We start from the raw sequence: 18,634 nt of genomic DNA on the forward strand, positions 1-18,634 counted from the left end.
GCCAATCTCTCATACAGTATGTGTATGCAGTGTACGCACTCACACCAATCTCTCATACAGTATGTAATGCAGGGTATGCACTCACACCAATCTCTCATACAGTATGTAATGCAGTGTATGCACTCACGCCAATCTCTCACACAGTATGTGTATGCAGTGTACGCACTCACACCAATCTCTCATACAGTATGTGTATGCAGTGTATGCACTCACGCCAATCTCTCATACAGTATGTGTATGCAGTGTACGCACTCACGCCAATCTCTCATACAGTATGTGTATGCAGTGTATGCACTCACACCAATCTCTCATACAGTATGTGTATGCAGTGTATGCACTCACGCCAATCTCTCATACAGTATGTGTATGCAGTGTACGCACTCACACCAATCTCTCATACAGTATGTGTATGCAGTGTATGCACTCACGCCAATCTCTCATACAGTATGTGTATGCAGTGTATGCACTCACGCCAATCTCTCATACAGTATGTGTATGCACTCACGCCAATCTCTCATACAGTATGTGTACGCAGTGTATGCAGTGTATGCACTCACGCCAATCTCTCATACAGTATGTGTATGCAGTGTATGCACTCACACCAATCTCTCATACAGTATGTGTATGCAGTGTACGCACTCACGCCAATCTCTCATACAGTATGTGTATGCAGTGTATGCACTCACGCCAATCTCTCATACAGTATGTGTATGCAGTGTACGCAGTGTACGCACTCACACCAATCTCTCATACAGTATGTGTATGCAGTGTATGCAGTGTATGCACTCACGCCAATCTCTCATACAGTATGTGTATGCAGTGTATGCACTCACGCCAATCTCTCATACAGTATGTGTATGCAGTGTACGCACTCACACCAATCTCTCATACAGTATGTGTATGCAGTGTACGCACTCACACCAATCTCTCATACAGTATGTGTATGCAGTGTATGCACTCACGCCAATCTCTCATACAGTATGTGTATGCAGTGTACGCAGTGTACGCACTCACACCAATCTCTCATACAGTATGTGTATGCAGTGTATGCAGTGTATGCACTCACGCCAATCTCTCATACAGTATGTGTATGCAGTGTATGCACTCACGCCAATCTCTCATACAGTATGTGTATGCAGTGTACGCACTCACGCCAATCTCTCATACAGTATGTGTATGCAGTGTATGCACTCACGCCAATCTCTCATACAGTATGTGTATGCAGTGTATGCACTCACGCCAATCTCTCATACAGTATGTGTATGCAGTGTACGCAGTGTATGCTCTCACGCCAATCTCTCATACAGTATGTGTATGCAGTGTACGCACTCACGTCCCACCGTAAACACGTAAATGGAGTGAGACTTGTAGAGAAATCTGAACTTTCACAACCCAAAGATGTCAACCAGAATGCCCCAAAATTATTTGTATGCACAATAATTTGGGGAACTGTCTAATAAAAATGAGGTGGATACAAACAGGTCTATAGTTCCGTCCATTTTAACATGGATCTCTCGCTACATACAGTACCTACTCATTATTTCCACCCTACTCAATGCTGTCTCTTTAGTGACCCACATGACTCAGTACCCCCTTTCTCTGGACTCTTCACATCAACGTTCGCTGCGGCCATTCTCTTCCCACCTTGAAGGGCTGACTGACACCTCAACTTTTAAAGGCGGCATTTAAATGGCATGGAAATACCAAAAGATACACTTCCCTCTGTACAAATGTGCCCACGCTCTGTGCCATGCCCACGTTCTGTACCAATGTGCCCACGCTCTGTGCCATGCCCACGTTCTGTACCAATGTGCCCACGCTCTGTGCCATGCCCACGTTCTGTACCGATGTGCCCACGCTCTGTGCCATGCCCACGTTCTGTACCGATGTGCCCACGCTCTGTGCCATGCCCACATTCTGTACCAATGTGCCCACGCTCTGTGCCATGCCCACGTTCTGTACCGATGTGCCCACGCTCTGTGCCATGCCCACGTTCTGTACCGATGGGCCCACGCTCTGTGCCATGCCCACGTTCTGTACCGATGTGCCCACGCTCTGTGCCATGCCCACGTTCTGTACCGATGTGCCCACGCTCTGTGCCATGCCCACGTTCTGTACCGATGTGCCCACGCTCTGTGCCATGCCCACGTTCTGTACCGATGTGCCCACGCTCTGTGCCATGCCCACGTTCTGTACCGATGTGCCCACGCTCTGTGCCATGCCCACGTTCTGTACCGATGGGCCCACGCTCTGTGCCATGCCCACGTTCTGTACCGATGTGCCCACGCTCTGTGCCATGCCCACGTTCTGTACCGATGTGCCCACGCTCTGTGCCATGCCCACGTTCTGTACCGATGTGCCCACGCTCTGTGCCATGCCCACGTTCTGTACCGATGTGCCCACGCTCTGTGCCATGCCCACGTTCTGTACCGATGTGCCCACGCTCTGTGCCATGCCCACGTTCTGTACCGATGTGCCCACGCTCTGTGCCATGCCCTTGCATCCGACCTTTCTTTGTTTCCCACGTACTATATAAAATTCTTAAGCGCCGGGATTTTCCATTTGTACACCATTATGTTAAACATTTCCTATACTTGATTGCCAATGTAATGTTCTGCACTTTAGATTGCGTCTACCATAAAAATTATTATTATTATTAATAATAATAATGAAAGTCACAAGATGGCACTGAATACTGCAAGATGATGGTATAAACACAGCGACAGACGTCCATACTCACAATTCTATTGCCTTGTTCCACATGACGACATATCCAGAAAGAATAAAGGACTCGATATGTACGATGTGTGTGTTTCCTCTCTCTGTTCCAACGTAGAGCCACTTACTCTGGAAAGGCAGATGGCAACACGTAATCCTGCAAGAATGTCAAAACCGGGGCACAGTTAATTTATAGCAGCGCAATCATTAGATCATTTTATTTGGTTATTACCAAGCAGTGATCCAAAAACAAGTGTCTACTATCATATTGCAAGGAGGCCACCTACCACTTACCATCGGCTACCGCTGGCCAACGGCCACCAGCAGGAGAATATTCCGGACTAATCTGGGACTGGAAGAAATCTACACTGTATAAGATGTATAACATGCTATGAATTACAAAGTCTTGCTCTGCAGGCTCCTCCATCAATTAATGTGTTAACTAGCCTTATATTCCAACTGTTTCCCCATATTTTTATGTGGATGTCAAGATTCCTCTGCCTTCTTCCCCAAACCAGGACTACCAAAGGGTAACAAATAGAGGCGATGATAACACTCAGTACCACACAAATAATCTAAAGTAAGCACCAGGTGCATAGGGAAAATTAACATAGAATGCAAAAAGATGCTGACCGAGGTCACATAAGTCCCTTTTTAGCACGCATTCATGGTGCAACAATAATGAATAGTAGGGAGGATATAGTAATCCTTAGAGGAGCCTAACTGATGCCAGTTACCCACAAAAGGCAGGGCTATATGGCGACAGGACGTCTGACCTGTTAAAATTAAAATAATAAATGTTTATTGGGATATCAATACGCCGAAACAGGTGAAAAGTATGTAAAAGTGAATTAAAACTTAGAATAAAATATTCCCCAAGCTGGGAGGTGCTAGTGCGGTTAGTGATAGTGCTGGCTAGTAATGACAGGGTTAAATGCACAGCGAAACAAACGCTCTTGTCACACTCTAATGTCGCCCCCCATTAATCACTATAAAGAAGCTGGATGGTAAATGGTGTCATACAATAAAGTTGCAAAATGTATCACTCAGTAATGATAGGACAAATAGGCAAAGTAAGCACTGTATGTATAACATCCATATACATCACACCATCAACCACAGACAGCAGCTCAGTGTGATGTGTAACACACTAACGTAGCAGGCTGAGTACACAGTAACACAACCACAGACAGCCGCTCAGTGTGATGTGTAACACACTAAAGTAGCAGGCTGAGTACACAGTAATACAACCACAGACAACCGCTCAGTGTGATGTGTAACACACTAAAGTAGCAGGCTGAGTACACAGTAACACAACCACAGACAGCCGCTCAGTGTGATGTGTAACACACTAACGTAGCAGGCTGAGTACACAGTAATACAACCACAGACAGCAGCTCAGTGTGATGTGTAACACACTAAAGTAGCAGGCTGAGTACACAGTAACACAACCACAGACAGCAGCTCAGTGTGATGTGTAACACACTAACGTAGCAGGCTGAGTACACAGTAACACAACCACAGACAGCAGCTCAGTGTGATGTGTAACACACTAAAGTAGCAGGCTGAGTACACAGTAATACAACCACAGACAGCAGCTCAGTGTGATGTGTAACACACTAACGTAGCAGGCTGAGTACACAGTAACACAACCACAGACAGCCGCTCAGTGTGATGTGTAACACACTAAAGTAGCAGGCTGAGTACACAGTAATACAACCACAGACAACCGCTCAGTGTGATGTGTAACACACTAAAGTAGCAGGCTGAGTACACAGTAACACAACCACAGACAGCCGCTCAGTGTGATGTGTAACACACTAACGTAGCAGGCTGAGTACACAGTAATACAACCACAGACAGCAGCTCAGTGTGATGTGTAACACACTAAAGTAGCAGGCTGAGTACACAGTAACACAACCACAGACAGCAGCTCAGTGTGATGTGTAACACACTAACGTAGCAGGCTGAGTACACAGTAACACAACCACAGACAGCAGCTCAGTGTGATGTGTAACACACTAAAGTAGCAGGCTGAGTACACAGTAATACAACCACAGACAGCAGCTCAGTGTGATGTGTAACACACTAACGTAGCAGGCTGAGTACACAGTAACACAACCACAGACAGCCGCTCAGTGTGATGTGTAACACACTAAAGTAGCAGGCTGAGTACACAGTAATACAACCACAGACAGCCGCTCAGTGTGATGTGTAACACACTAACGTAGCAGGCTGAGTACACAGTAATACAACCACAGACAGCAGCTCAGTGTGATGTGTAACACACTAAAGTAGCAGGCTGAGTACACAGTAATACAACCACAGACAGCAGCTCAGTGTGATGTGTAACACACTAAAGTAGCAGGCTGAGTACACAGTAACACAACCACAGACAGCAGCTCAGTGTGATGTGTAACACACTAACGTAGCAGGCTGAGTACACAGTAATACAACCACAGACAGCCGCTCAGTGTGATGTGTAACACACTAAAGTAGCAGGCTGAGTACACAGTAATACAGCCACAGACAGCAGCTCAGTGTGATGTGTAACACACTAACGTAGCAGGCTGAGTACACAGTAATACAACCACAGACAGCAGCTCAGTGTGATGTGTAACACACTAAAGTAGCAGGCTGAGTACACAGTAATACAACCACAGACAGCAGCTCAGTGTGATGTGTAACACACTAAAGTAGCAGGCTGAGTACACAGTAATACAACCACAGACAGCAGCTCAGTGTGATGTGTAACACACTAAAGTAGCAGGCTGAGTACACAGTAACACAACCACAGACAGCCGCTCAGTGTGATGTGTAACACACTAAAGTAGCAGGCTGAGTACACAGTAATACAACCACAGACAGCAGCTCAGTGTGATGTGTAACACACTAAAGTAGCAGGCTGAGTACACAGTAACACAACCACAGACAGCCGCTCAGTGTGATGTGTAACACACTAACGTAGCAGGCTGAGTACACAGTAACACAACCACAGACAGCCGCTCAGTGTGATGTGTAACACACTAAAGTAGCAGGCTGAGTACACAGTAACACAACCACAGACAGCCGCTCAGTGTGATGTGTAACACACTAAAGTAGCAGGCTGAGTACACAGTAACACAACCACAGACAGCAGCTCAGTGCGATGTGTAACACACTAAAGTAGCAGGCTGAGTACACAGTAATACAACCACAGACAGCAGCTCAGTGTGATGTGTAACACACTAAAGTAGCAGGCTGAGTACACAGTAACACAACCACAGACAGCAGCTCAGTGTGATGTGTAACACACTAAAGTAGCAGGCTGAGTACACAGTAACACAACCACAGACAGCAGCTCAGTGTGATGTGTAACACACTAAAGTAGCAGGCTGAGTACACAGTAATACAACCACAGGCAGCAGCTCAGTGTGATGTGTAACACACTAAAGTAGCAGGCTGAGTACACAGTAACACAACCACAGACAGCCGCTCAGTGTGATGTGTAACACACTAAAGTAGCAGGCTGAGTACACAGTAACACAACCACAGACAGCCGCTCAGTGTGATGTGTAACACACTAAAGTAGCAGGCTGAGTACACAGTAATACAGCCACAGACAGCAGCTCAGTGTGATGTGTAACACACTAAAGTAGCAGGCTGAGTACACAGTAATACAACCACAGACAGCAGCTCAGTGTGATGTGTAACACACTAAAGTAGCAGGCTGAGTACACAGTAACACAACCACAGACAGCAGCTCAGTGTGATGTGTAACACACTAAAGTAGCAGGCTGAGTACACAGTAACACAGCCACAGACAGCAGCTCAGTGTGATGTGTAACACACTAAAGTAGCAGGCTGAGTACACAGTAACACAACCACAGACAGCAGCTCAGTGTGATGTGTAACACACTAAAGTAGCAGGCTGAGTACACAGTAATACAACCACAGACAGCCGCTCAGTGTGATGTGTAACACACTAAAGTAGCAGGCTGAGTACACAGTAACACAACCACAGACAGCCGCTCAGTGTGATGTGTAACACACTAACGTAGCAGGCTGAGTACCCAGTAATACAACCACAGACAGCAGCTCAGTGTGATGCGTAACACACTAAAGTAGCAGGCTGAGTACACAGTAACACAACCACAGACAGCCGCTCAGTGTGATGTGTAACACACTAAAGTAGCAGGCTGAGTACACAGTAACACAACCACAGACAGCCGCTCAGTGTGATGTGTAACACACTAAAGTAGCAGGCTGAGTACACAGTAATACAACCACAGACAGCAGCTCAGTGTGATGTGTAACACACTAAAGTAGCAGGCTGAGTACACAGTAACACAACCACAGACAGCAGCTCAGTGTGATGTGTAACACACTAACGTAGCAGGCTGAGTACACAGTAACACAACCACAGACAGCCGCTCAGTGTGATGTGTAACACACTAAAGTAGCAGGCTGAGTACACAGTAATACAACCACAGACAGCAGCTCAGTGTGATGTGTAACACACTAAAGTAGCAGGCTGAGTACACAGTAACACAACCACAGACAGCAGCTCAGTGTGATGTGTAACACACTAAAGTAGCAGGCTGAGTACACAGTAACACAACCACAGACAGCAGCTCAGTGTGATGTGTAACACACTAACGTAGCAGGCTGAGTACACAGTAACACAACCACAGACAGCCGCTCAGTGTGATGTGTAACACACTAACGTAGCAGGCTGAGTACACAGTAACACAACCACAGACAGCAGCTCAGTGTGATGTGTAACACACTAACGTAGCAGGCTGAGTACACAGTAATACAACCACAGACAGCAGCTCAGTGTGATGTGTAACACACTAAAGTAGCAGGCTGAGTACACAGTAACACAACCACAGACAGCAGCTCAGTGTGATGTGTAACACACTAAAGTAGCAGGCTGAGTACACAGTAACACAACCACAGACAGCAGCTCAGTGTGATGTGTAACACACTAAAGTAGCAGGCTGAGTACACAGTAACACAACCACAGACAGCCGCTCAGTGTGATGTGTAACACACTAAAGTAGCAGGCTGAGTACACAGTAACACAACCACAGACAGCCGCTCAGTGTGATGTGTAACACACTAAAGTAGCAGGCTGAGTACACAGTAATACAACCACAGACAGCAGCTCAGTGTGATGTGTAACACACTAAAGTAGCAGGCTGAGTACACAGTAACACAACCACAGACAGCAGCTCAGTGTGATGTGTAACACACTAACGTAGCAGGCTGAGTACACAGTAACACAACCACAGACAGCAGCTCAGTGTGATGCGTAACACACTAAAGTAGCAGGCTGAGTACACAGTAACACAACCACAGACAGCAGCTCAGTGTGATGTGTAACACACTAAAGTAGCAGGCTGAGTACACAGTAACACAACCACAGACAGCAGCTCAGTGTGATGTGTAACACACTAACGTAGCAGGCTGAGTACACAGTAACACAGCCACAGACAGCAGCTCAGTGTGATGTGTAACACACTAAAGTAGCAGGCTGAGTACACAGTAACACAACCACAGACAGCAGCTCAGTGTGATGTGTAACACACTAACGTAGCAGGCTGAGTACACAGTAATACAACCACAGACAGCAGCTCAGTGTGATGTGTAACACACTAACGTAGCAGGCTGAGTACACAGTAACACAACCACAGACAGCCGCTCAGTGTGATGTGTAACACACTAAAGTAGCAGGCTGAGTACACAGTAACACAACCACAGACAGCCGCTCAGTGTGATGTGTAACACACTAAAGTAGCAGGCTGAGTACACAGTAACACAACCACAGACAGCAGCTCAGTGTGATGTGTAACACACTAAAGTAGCAGGCTGAGTACACAGTAACACAACCACAGACAGCCGCTCAGTGTGATGTGTAACACACTAACGTAGCAGGCTGAGTACACAGTAACACAACCACAGACAGCAGCTCAGTGTGATGTGTAACACACTAACGTAGCAGGCTGAGTACACAGTAACACAACCACAGACAGCAGCTCAGTGTGATGTGTAACACACTAAAGTAGCAGGCTGAGTACACAGTAACACAACCACAGACAGCAGCTCAGTGTGATGTGTAACACACTAAAGTAGCAGGCTGAGTACACAGTAATACAACCACAGGCAGCCGCTCAGTGTGATGTGTAACACACTAAAGTAGCAGGCTGAGTACACAGTAATACAACCACAGGCAGCAGCTCAGTGTGATGTGTAACACACTAACGTAGCAGGCTGAGTACACAGTAACACAACCACAGACAGCAGCTCAGTGTGATGTGTAACACACTAAAGTAGCAGGCTGAGTACACAGTAACACAACCACAGACAGCCGCTCAGTGTGATGTGTAACACACTAACGTAGCAGGCTGAGTACACAGTAACACAACCACAGACAGCAGCTCAGTGTGATGTGTAACACACTAAAGTAGCAGGCTGAGTACACAGTAACACAACCACAGACAGCCGCTCAGTGTGATGTGTAACACACGAACGTAGCAGGCTGAGTACACAGTAACACAGCCACAGACAGCAGCTCAGTGTGATGTGTAACACACTAAAGTAGCAGGCTGAGTACACAGTAACACAACCACAGACAGCCGCTCAGTGTGATGTGTAACACACTAAAGTAGCAGGCTGAGTACACAGTAATACAACCACAGACAGCAGCTCAGTGTGATGTGTAACACACTAAAGTAGCAGGCTGAGTACACAGTAACACAACCACAGACAGCAGCTCAGTGTGATGTGTAACACACTAAAGTAGCAGGCTGAGTACACAGTAACACAACCACAGACAGCCGCTCAGTGTGATGTGTAACACACTAACGTAGCAGGCTGAGTACACAGTAACACAGCCACAGACAGCAGCTCAGTGTGATGTGTAACACACTAACGTAGCAGGCTGAGTACACAGTAACACAACCACAGACAGCAGCTCAGTGTGATGCGTAACACACTAAAGTAGCAGGCTGAGTACACAGTAACACAACCACAGACAGCAGCTCAGTGTGATGTGTAACACACTAAAGTAGCAGGCTGAGTACACAGTAACACAACCACAGACAGCAGCTCAGTGTGATGTGTAACACACTAACGTAGCAGGCTGAGTACACAGTAACACAGCCACAGACAGCAGCTCAGTGTGATGTGTAACACACTAAAGTAGCAGGCTGAGTACACAGTAACACAACCACAGACAGCAGCTCAGTGTGATGTGTAACACACTAACGTAGCAGGCTGAGTACACAGTAACACAACCACAGACAGCAGCTCAGTGTGATGTGTAACACACTAACGTAGCAGGCTGAGTACACAGTAACACAACCACAGACAGCCGCTCAGTGTGATGTGTAACACACTAAAGTAGCAGGCTGAGTACACAGTAACACAACCACAGACAGCCGCTCAGTGTGATGTGTAACACACTAAAGTAGCAGGCTGAGTACACAGTAACACAACCACAGACAGCAGCTCAGTGTGATGTGTAACACACTAAAGTAGCAGGCTGAGTACACAGTAACACAACCACAGACAGCCGCTCAGTGTGATGTGTAACACACTAACGTAGCAGGCTGAGTACACAGTAACACAACCACAGACAGCAGCTCAGTGTGATGTGTAACACACTAACGTAGCAGGCTGAGTACACAGTAACACAACCACAGACAGCAGCTCAGTGTGATGTGTAACACACTAAAGTAGCAGGCTGAGTACACAGTAACACAACCACAGACAGCAGCTCAGTGTGATGTGTAACACACTAAAGTAGCAGGCTGAGTACACAGTAATACAACCACAGGCAGCCGCTCAGTGTGATGTGTAACACACTAAAGTAGCAGGCTGAGTACACAGTAATACAACCACAGGCAGCAGCTCAGTGTGATGTGTAACACACTAACGTAGCAGGCTGAGTACACAGTAACACAACCACAGACAGCAGCTCAGTGTGATGTGTAACACACTAAAGTAGCAGGCTGAGTACACAGTAACACAACCACAGACAGCCGCTCAGTGTGATGTGTAACACACTAACGTAGCAGGCTGAGTACACAGTAACACAACCACAGACAGCAGCTCAGTGTGATGTGTAACACACTAAAGTAGCAGGCTGAGTACACAGTAACACAACCACAGACAGCCGCTCAGTGTGATGTGTAACACACGAACGTAGCAGGCTGAGTACACAGTAACACAGCCACAGACAGCAGCTCAGTGTGATGTGTAACACACTAAAGTAGCAGGCTGAGTACACAGTAACACAACCACAGACAGCCGCTCAGTGTGATGTGTAACACACTAAAGTAGCAGGCTGAGTACACAGTAATACAACCACAGACAGCAGCTCAGTGTGATGTGTAACACACTAAAGTAGCAGGCTGAGTACACAGTAACACAACCACAGACAGCAGCTCAGTGTGATGTGTAACACACTAAAGTAGCAGGCTGAGTACACAGTAACACAACCACAGACAGCCGCTCAGTGTGATGTGTAACACACTAACGTAGCAGGCTGAGTACACAATAATACAACCACAGACAGCAGCTCAGTGTGATGTGTAACACACTAAAGAAGCAGGCTGAGTACACAGTAACACAACCACAGACAGCAGCTCAGTGTGATGTGTAACACACTAAAGTAGCAGGCTGAGTACACAGTAACACAACCACAGACAGCAGCTCAGTGTGATGTGTAACACACTAACGTAGCAGGCTGAGAACACAGTAATACAACCACAGACAGCAGCTCAGTGTGATGTGTAACACACTAAAGTAGCAGGCTGAGTACACAGTAACACAACCACAGACAGCAGCTCAGTGTGATGTGTAACACACTAAAGTAGCAGGCTGAGTACACAGTAATACAACCACAGGCAGCAGCTCAGTGTGATGTGTAACACACTAACGTAGCAGGCTGAGTACACAGTAACACAACCACAGACAGCAGCTCAGTGTGATGTGTAACACACTAAAGTAGCAGGCTGAGTACACAGTAACACAACCACAGACAGCCGCTCAGTGTGATGTGTAACACACTAAAGTAGCAGGCTGAGTACACAGTAACACAACCACAGACAGCAGCTCAGTGTGATGTGTAACACACTAAAGTAGCAGGCTGAGTACACAGTAACACAACCACAGACAGCCGCTCAGTGTGATGTGTAACACACTAAAGTAGCAGGCTGAGTACACAGTAACACAACCACAGACAGCAGCTCAGTGTGATGTGTAACACACTAAAGTAGCAGGCTGAGTACACAGTAACACAACCACAGACAGCCGCTCAGTGTGATGTGTAACACACTAAAGTAGCAGGCTGAGTACACAGTAACACAACCACAGACAGCCGCTCAGTGTGATGTGTAACACACTAACGTAGCAGGCTGAGTACACAGTAACACAACCACAGACAGCAGCTCAGTGTGATGCGTAACACACTAAAGTAGCAGGCTGAGTACACAGTAACACAACCACAGACAGCAGCTCAGTGTGATGTGTAACACACTAAAGTAGCAGGCTGAGTACACAGTAACACAACCACAGACAGCAGCTCAGTGTGATGTGTAACACACTAACGTAGCAGGCTGAGTACACAGTAACACAGCCACAGACAGCAGCTCAGTGTGATGTGTAACACACTAAAGTAGCAGGCTGAGTACACAGTAACACAACCACAGACAGCAGCTCAGTGTGATGTGTAACACACTAACGTAGCAGGCTGAGTACACAGTAACACAACCACAGACAGCCGCTCAGTGTGATGTGTAACACACTAAAGTAGCAGGCTGAGTACACAGTAACACAACCACAGACAGCAGCTCAGTGTGATGTGTAACACACTAACGTAGCAGGCTGAGTACACAGTAACACAGCCACAGACAGCAGCTCAGTGTGATGTGTAACACACTAAAGTAGCAGGCTGAGTACACAGTAACACAACCACAGACAGCAGCTCAGTGTGATGTGTAACACACTAAAGTAGCAGGCTGAGTACACAGTAATACAACCACAGACAGCCGCTCAGTGTGATGTGTAACACACTAACGTAGCAGGCTGAGTACACAGTAACACAACCACAGACAGCAGCTCAGTGTGATGTGTAACACACTAAAGTAGCAGGCTGAGTACACAGTAACACAACCACAGACAGCAGCTCAGTGTGATGTGTAACACACTAACGTAGCAGGCTGAGAACACAGTAATACAACCACAGACAGCAGCTCAGTGTGATGTGTAACACACTAAAGTAGCAGGCTGAGTACACAGTAACACAACCACAGACAGCAGCTCAGTGTGATGTGTAACACACTAAAGTAGCAGGCTGAGTACACAGTAACACAACCACAGACAGCAGCTCAGTGTGATGTGTAACACACTAAAGTAGCAGGCTGAGTACACAGTAACACAACCACAGACAGCAGCTCAGTGTGATGTGTAACACACTAAAGTAGCAGGCTGAGTACACAGTAATACAACCACAGACAGCAGCTCAGTGTGATGTGTAACACACTAACGTAGCAGGCTGAGTACACAATAATACAACCATAGACAGCAGCTCAGTGTGATGTGTAACACACTAAAGTAGCAGGCTGAGTACACAGTAACACAACCACAGACAGCAGCTCAGTGTGATGTGTAACACACTAAAGTAGCAGGCTGAGTACACAGTAACACAACCACAGACAGCCGCTCAGTGTGATGTGTAACACACTAACGTAGCAGGCTGAGTACACAGTAACACAACCACAGACAGCCGCTCAGTGTGATGTGTAACACACTAAAGTAGCAGGCTGAGTACACAGTAACACAACCACAGACAGCCGCTCAGTGTGATGTGTAACACACTAAAGTAGCAGGCTGAGTACACAGTAACACAACCACAGACAGCCGCTCAGTGTGATGTGTAACACACTAACGTAGCAGGCTGAGTACACAGTAATACAGCCACAGACAGCAGCTCAGTGCGATGTGTAACACACTAAAGTAGCAGGCTGAGTACACAGTAACACAACCACAGACAGCCGCTCAGTGTGATGTGTAACACACTAACGTAGCAGGCTGAGTACACAGTAACACAACCACAGACAGCCGCTCAGTGTGATGTGTAACACACTAACGTAGCAGGCTGAGTACACAGTAACACAACCACAGGCAGCAGCTCAGTGTGATGTGTAACACACTAAAGTAGCAGGCTGAGTACACAGTAACACAACCACAGACAGCAGCTCAGTGTGATGTGTAACACACTAAAGTAGCAGGCTGAGAACACAGTAATACAACCACAGACAGCAGCTCAGTGTGATGTGTAACACACTAACGTAGCAGGCTGAGTACACAGTAACACAACCACAGACAGCAGCTCAGTGTGATGTGTAACACACTAACGTAGCAGGCTGAGTACACAGTAATACAACCACAGACAGCCGCTCAGTGTGATGTGTAACACACTAAAGTAGCAGGCTGAGAACACAGTAATACAACCACAGACAGCAGCTCAGTGTGATGTGTAACACACTAAAGTAGCAGGCTGAGTACACAGTAACACAACCACAGACAGCCGCTCAGTGTGATGTGTAACACACTAACGTAGCAGGCTGAGTACACAGTAATACAACCACAGGCAGCAGCTCAGTGTGATGTGTAACACACTAAAGTAGCAGGCTGAGTACACAGTAATACAACCACAGACAGCAGCTCAGTGTGATGTGTAACACACTAAAGTAGCAGGCTGAGTACACAGTAACACAACCACAGACAGCCGCTCAGTGTGATGTGTAACACACTAAAGTAGCAGGCTGAGTACACAGTAACACAACCACAGACAGCAGCTCAGTGTGATGTGTAACACACTAAAGTAGCAGGCTGAGTACACAGTAATACAACCACAGACAGCCGCTCAGTGTGATGTGTAACACACTAAAGTAGCAGGCTGAGTACACAGTAACACAACCACAGACAGCAGCTCAGTGTGATGTGTAACACACTAAAGTAGCAGGCTGAGTACACAGTAACACAACCACAGACAGCCGCTCAGTGTGATGTGTAACACACTAAAGTAGCAGGCTGAGTACACAGTAACACAACCACAGACAGCCGCTCAGTGTGATGTGTAACACACTAACGTAGCAGGCTGAGTACACAGTAACACAACCACAGACAGCAGCTCAGTGTGATGTGTAACACACTAAAGTAGCAGGCTGAGTACACAGTAACACAACCACAGACAGCCGCTCAGTGTGATGTGTAACACACTAAAGTAGCAGGCTGAGTACACAGTAACACAACCACAGACAGCAGCTCAGTGTGATGTGTAACACACTAAAGTAGCAGGCTGAGTACACAGTAACACAACCACAGACAGCAGCTCAGTGTGATGTGTAACACACTAACGTAGCAGGCTGAGTACACAGTAACACAACCACAGACAGCCGCTCAGTGTGATGTGTAACACACTAACGTAGCAGGCTGAGTACACAGTAACACAACCACAGACAGCAGCTCAGTGTGATGTGTAACACACTAAAGTAGCAGGCTGAGTACACAGTAATACAACCACAGACAGCCGCTCAGTGTGATGTGTAACACACTAACGTAGCAGGCTGAGTACACAGTAACACAACCACAGACAGCCGCTCAGTGTGATGTGTAACACACTAAAGTAGCAGGCTGAGTACACAGTAACACAACCACAGACAGCAGCTCAGTGTGATGTGTAACACACTAAAGTAGCAGGCTGAGTACACAGTAATACAGCCACAGACAGCAGCTCAGTGTGATGTGTAACACACTAAAGTAGCAGGCTGAGTACACAGTAACACAACCACAGACAGCCGCTCAGTGTGATGTGTAACACACTAAAGTAGCAGGCTGAGTACACAGTAACACAACCACAGACAGCAGCTCAGTGTGATGTGTAACACACTAAAGTAGCAGGCTGAGTACACAGTAATACAGCCACAGACAGCAGCTCAGTGTGATGTGTAACACACTAAAGTAGCAGGCTGAGTACACAGTAACACAACCACAGACAGCAGCTCAGTGTGATGTGTAACACACTAACGTAGCAGGCTGAGTACACAGTAACACAACCACAGACAGCCGCTCAGTGTGATGTGTAACACACTAACGTAGCAGGCTGAGTACACAGTAACACAACCACAGACAGCCGCTCAGTGTGATGTGTAACACACTAAAGTAGCAGGCTGAGTACACAGTAACACAACCACAGACAGCCGCTCAGTGTGATGTGTAACACACTAACGTAGCAGGCTGAGTACACAGTAACACAACCACAGACAGCAGCTCAGTGTGATGTGTAACACACTAAAGTAGCAGGCTGAGTACACAGTAACACAGCCACAGACAGCCGCTCAGTGTGATGTGTAACACACTAAAGTAGCAGGCTGAGTACACAGTAACACAACCACAGACAGCCGCTCAGTGTGATGTGTAACACACTAAAGTAGCAGGCTGAGTACACAGTAACACAACCACAGACAGCCGCTCAGTGTGATGTGTAACACACTAACGTAGCAGGCTGAGTACACAGTAACACAACCACAGACAGCAGCTCAGTGTGATGTGTAACACACTAAAGTAGCAGGCTGAGTACACAGTAATACAGCCACAGACAGCAGCTCAGTGTGATGTGTAACACACTAACGTAGCAGGCTGAGTACACAGTAACACAACCACAGACAGCCGCTCAGTGTGATGTGTAACACACTAAAGTAGCAGGCTGAGTACACAGTAACACAGCCACAGACAGCAGCTCAGTGTGATGTGTAACACTCTAAAGTAGCAGGCTGAGTACACAGTAACACAGCCACAGACAGCCGCTCAGTGTGATGTGTAACACACTAAAGTAGCAGGCTGAGTACACAGTAACACAACCACAGACAGCAGCTCAGTGTGATGTGTAACACACTAACGTAGCAGGCTGAGTACACAGTAACACAACCACAGACAGCCGCTCAGTGTGATGTGTAACACACTAACGTAGCAGGCTGAGTACACAGTAATACAGCCACAGACAGCAGCTCAGTGTGATGTGTAACACACTAACGTAGCAGGCTGAGTACACAGTAATACAACCACAGACAGCCGCTCAGTGTGATGTGTAACACACTAACGTAGCAGGCTGAGTACACAGTAACACAGCCACAGACAGCAGCTCAGTGTGATGTGTAACACACTAACGTAGCAGGCTGAGTACACAGTAACACAGCCACAGACAGCCGCTCAGTGTGATGTGTAACACACTAAAGTAGCAGGCTGAGTACACAGTAACACAACCACAGACAGCAGCTCAGTGTGATGTGTAACACACTAACGTAGCAGGCTGAGTACACAGTAACACAACCACAGACAGCCGCTCAGTGTGATGTGTAACACACTAACGTAGCAGGCTGAGTACACAGTAATACAGCCACAGACAGCAGCTCAGTGTGATGTGTAACACACTAACGTAGCAGGCTGAGTACACAGTAACACAGCCACAGACAGCAGCTCAGTGTGATGTGTAACACACTAACGTAGCAGGCTGAGTACACAGTAACACAACCACAGACAGCAGCTCAGTGTGATGTGTAACACACTAACGTAGCAGGCTGAGTACACAGTAACACAACCACAGACAGCCGCTCAGTGTGATGTGTAACACACTAACGTAGCAGGCTGAGTACACAGTAATACAGCCACAGACAGCAGCTCAGTGTGATGTGTAACACACTAACGTAGCAGGCTGAGTACACAGTAACACAGCCACAGACAGCCGCTCAGTGTGATGTGTAACACACTAAAGTAGCAGGCTGAGTACACAGTAATACAACCACAGACAGCCGCTCAGTGTGATGTGTAACACACTAACGTAGCAGGCTGAGTACACAGTAACACAGCCACAGACAGCCGCTCAGTGTGATGTGTAACACACTAAAGTAGCAGGCTGAGTACACAGTAACACAACCACAGACAGCAGCTCAGTGTGATGTGTAACACACTAACGTAGCAGGCTGAGTACACAGTAACACAACCACAGACAGCCGCTCAGTGTGATGTGTAACACACTAACGTAGCAGGCTGAGTACACAGTAACACAGCCACAGACAGCCGCTCAGTGTGATGTGTAACACACTAAAGTAGCAGGCTGAGTACACAGTAATACAACTATGTTGCAAATAGTACCCAGGGATCACAGAAAGTGAGCACCAGAGACAGGCTATGAGTAGCCGTGAATAATACAAACGTATCTGCTGCCTTTGCTGCTGTGAGGATGTGGACGCTACAACCGCTGACTACTGTAACACCAGACCTCATGCGGACGCCACCGACGCATGGACCTTTAGGGCTAACCCAAAAATGATTGGTCTTGGGAGAAGAAAAACATAACTACTAGCACAATTGCTCATTGTTTGGAGGTAGTTGAAAGGCATACATACGTACTGTATACACACACACACACACACACACACACACACACACACACACACACACACACACACACACACACACACACACACACACACACACACACACACACACACGCAGATGAACTACACTTCCGTATACACCTTGATAAACGGCAGCAGGCCTGAAACGCGTAGGTGTGCATTTTACCTCGTTGGGGGTCTTGTATGATCCAATAAAGCCTTCACTTTTTTTCTTCATGTGATCCCCCTCTGGGTCCTATACTTGCCATACTGTATGCTCGTGCTCTGCTTGTCTCCACTTGCTATTTCACACTTTCGTATGGACCACGAGATGTTTTTTTTTTTTTAATTTGATTTAAGTTCCATAATAGGTCTCATAGCTTCTACAAGACGTGTTCTGGATAAAGTTCATCAAGGGGAAGGTTTTATATTCCGGCCATATTTACTAAAAAAAAGTCACAGCCATA

The 18,634-nt window shown here is 46.9% G+C and overlaps 1 protein-coding gene across 4 annotated transcripts in view; it reads right to left on the bottom strand.

Moving 5' to 3' along the window:
* STXBP5L (syntaxin binding protein 5L) overlaps positions 1-18,634 on the bottom strand; it is a 575,500-nt gene that overhangs the window by 327,220 nt on the left and 229,646 nt on the right. For all 4 annotated transcript variants that reach the window (XM_075592898.1, XM_075592896.1, XM_075592897.1 and 1 more), the window contains exon 5: positions 2,741-2,875. In XM_075592898.1, coding sequence (XP_075449013.1) covers positions 2,741-2,875 — 135 coding nt within the window. The remainder of the gene's footprint in view (positions 1-2,740; positions 2,876-18,634) is intronic.

The sequence above is a fragment of the Ascaphus truei genome, chromosome 3, assembly GCF_040206685.1.
Source record: "Ascaphus truei isolate aAscTru1 chromosome 3, aAscTru1.hap1, whole genome shotgun sequence".
NCBI lineage: Eukaryota > Metazoa > Chordata > Amphibia > Anura > Ascaphidae > Ascaphus > Ascaphus truei.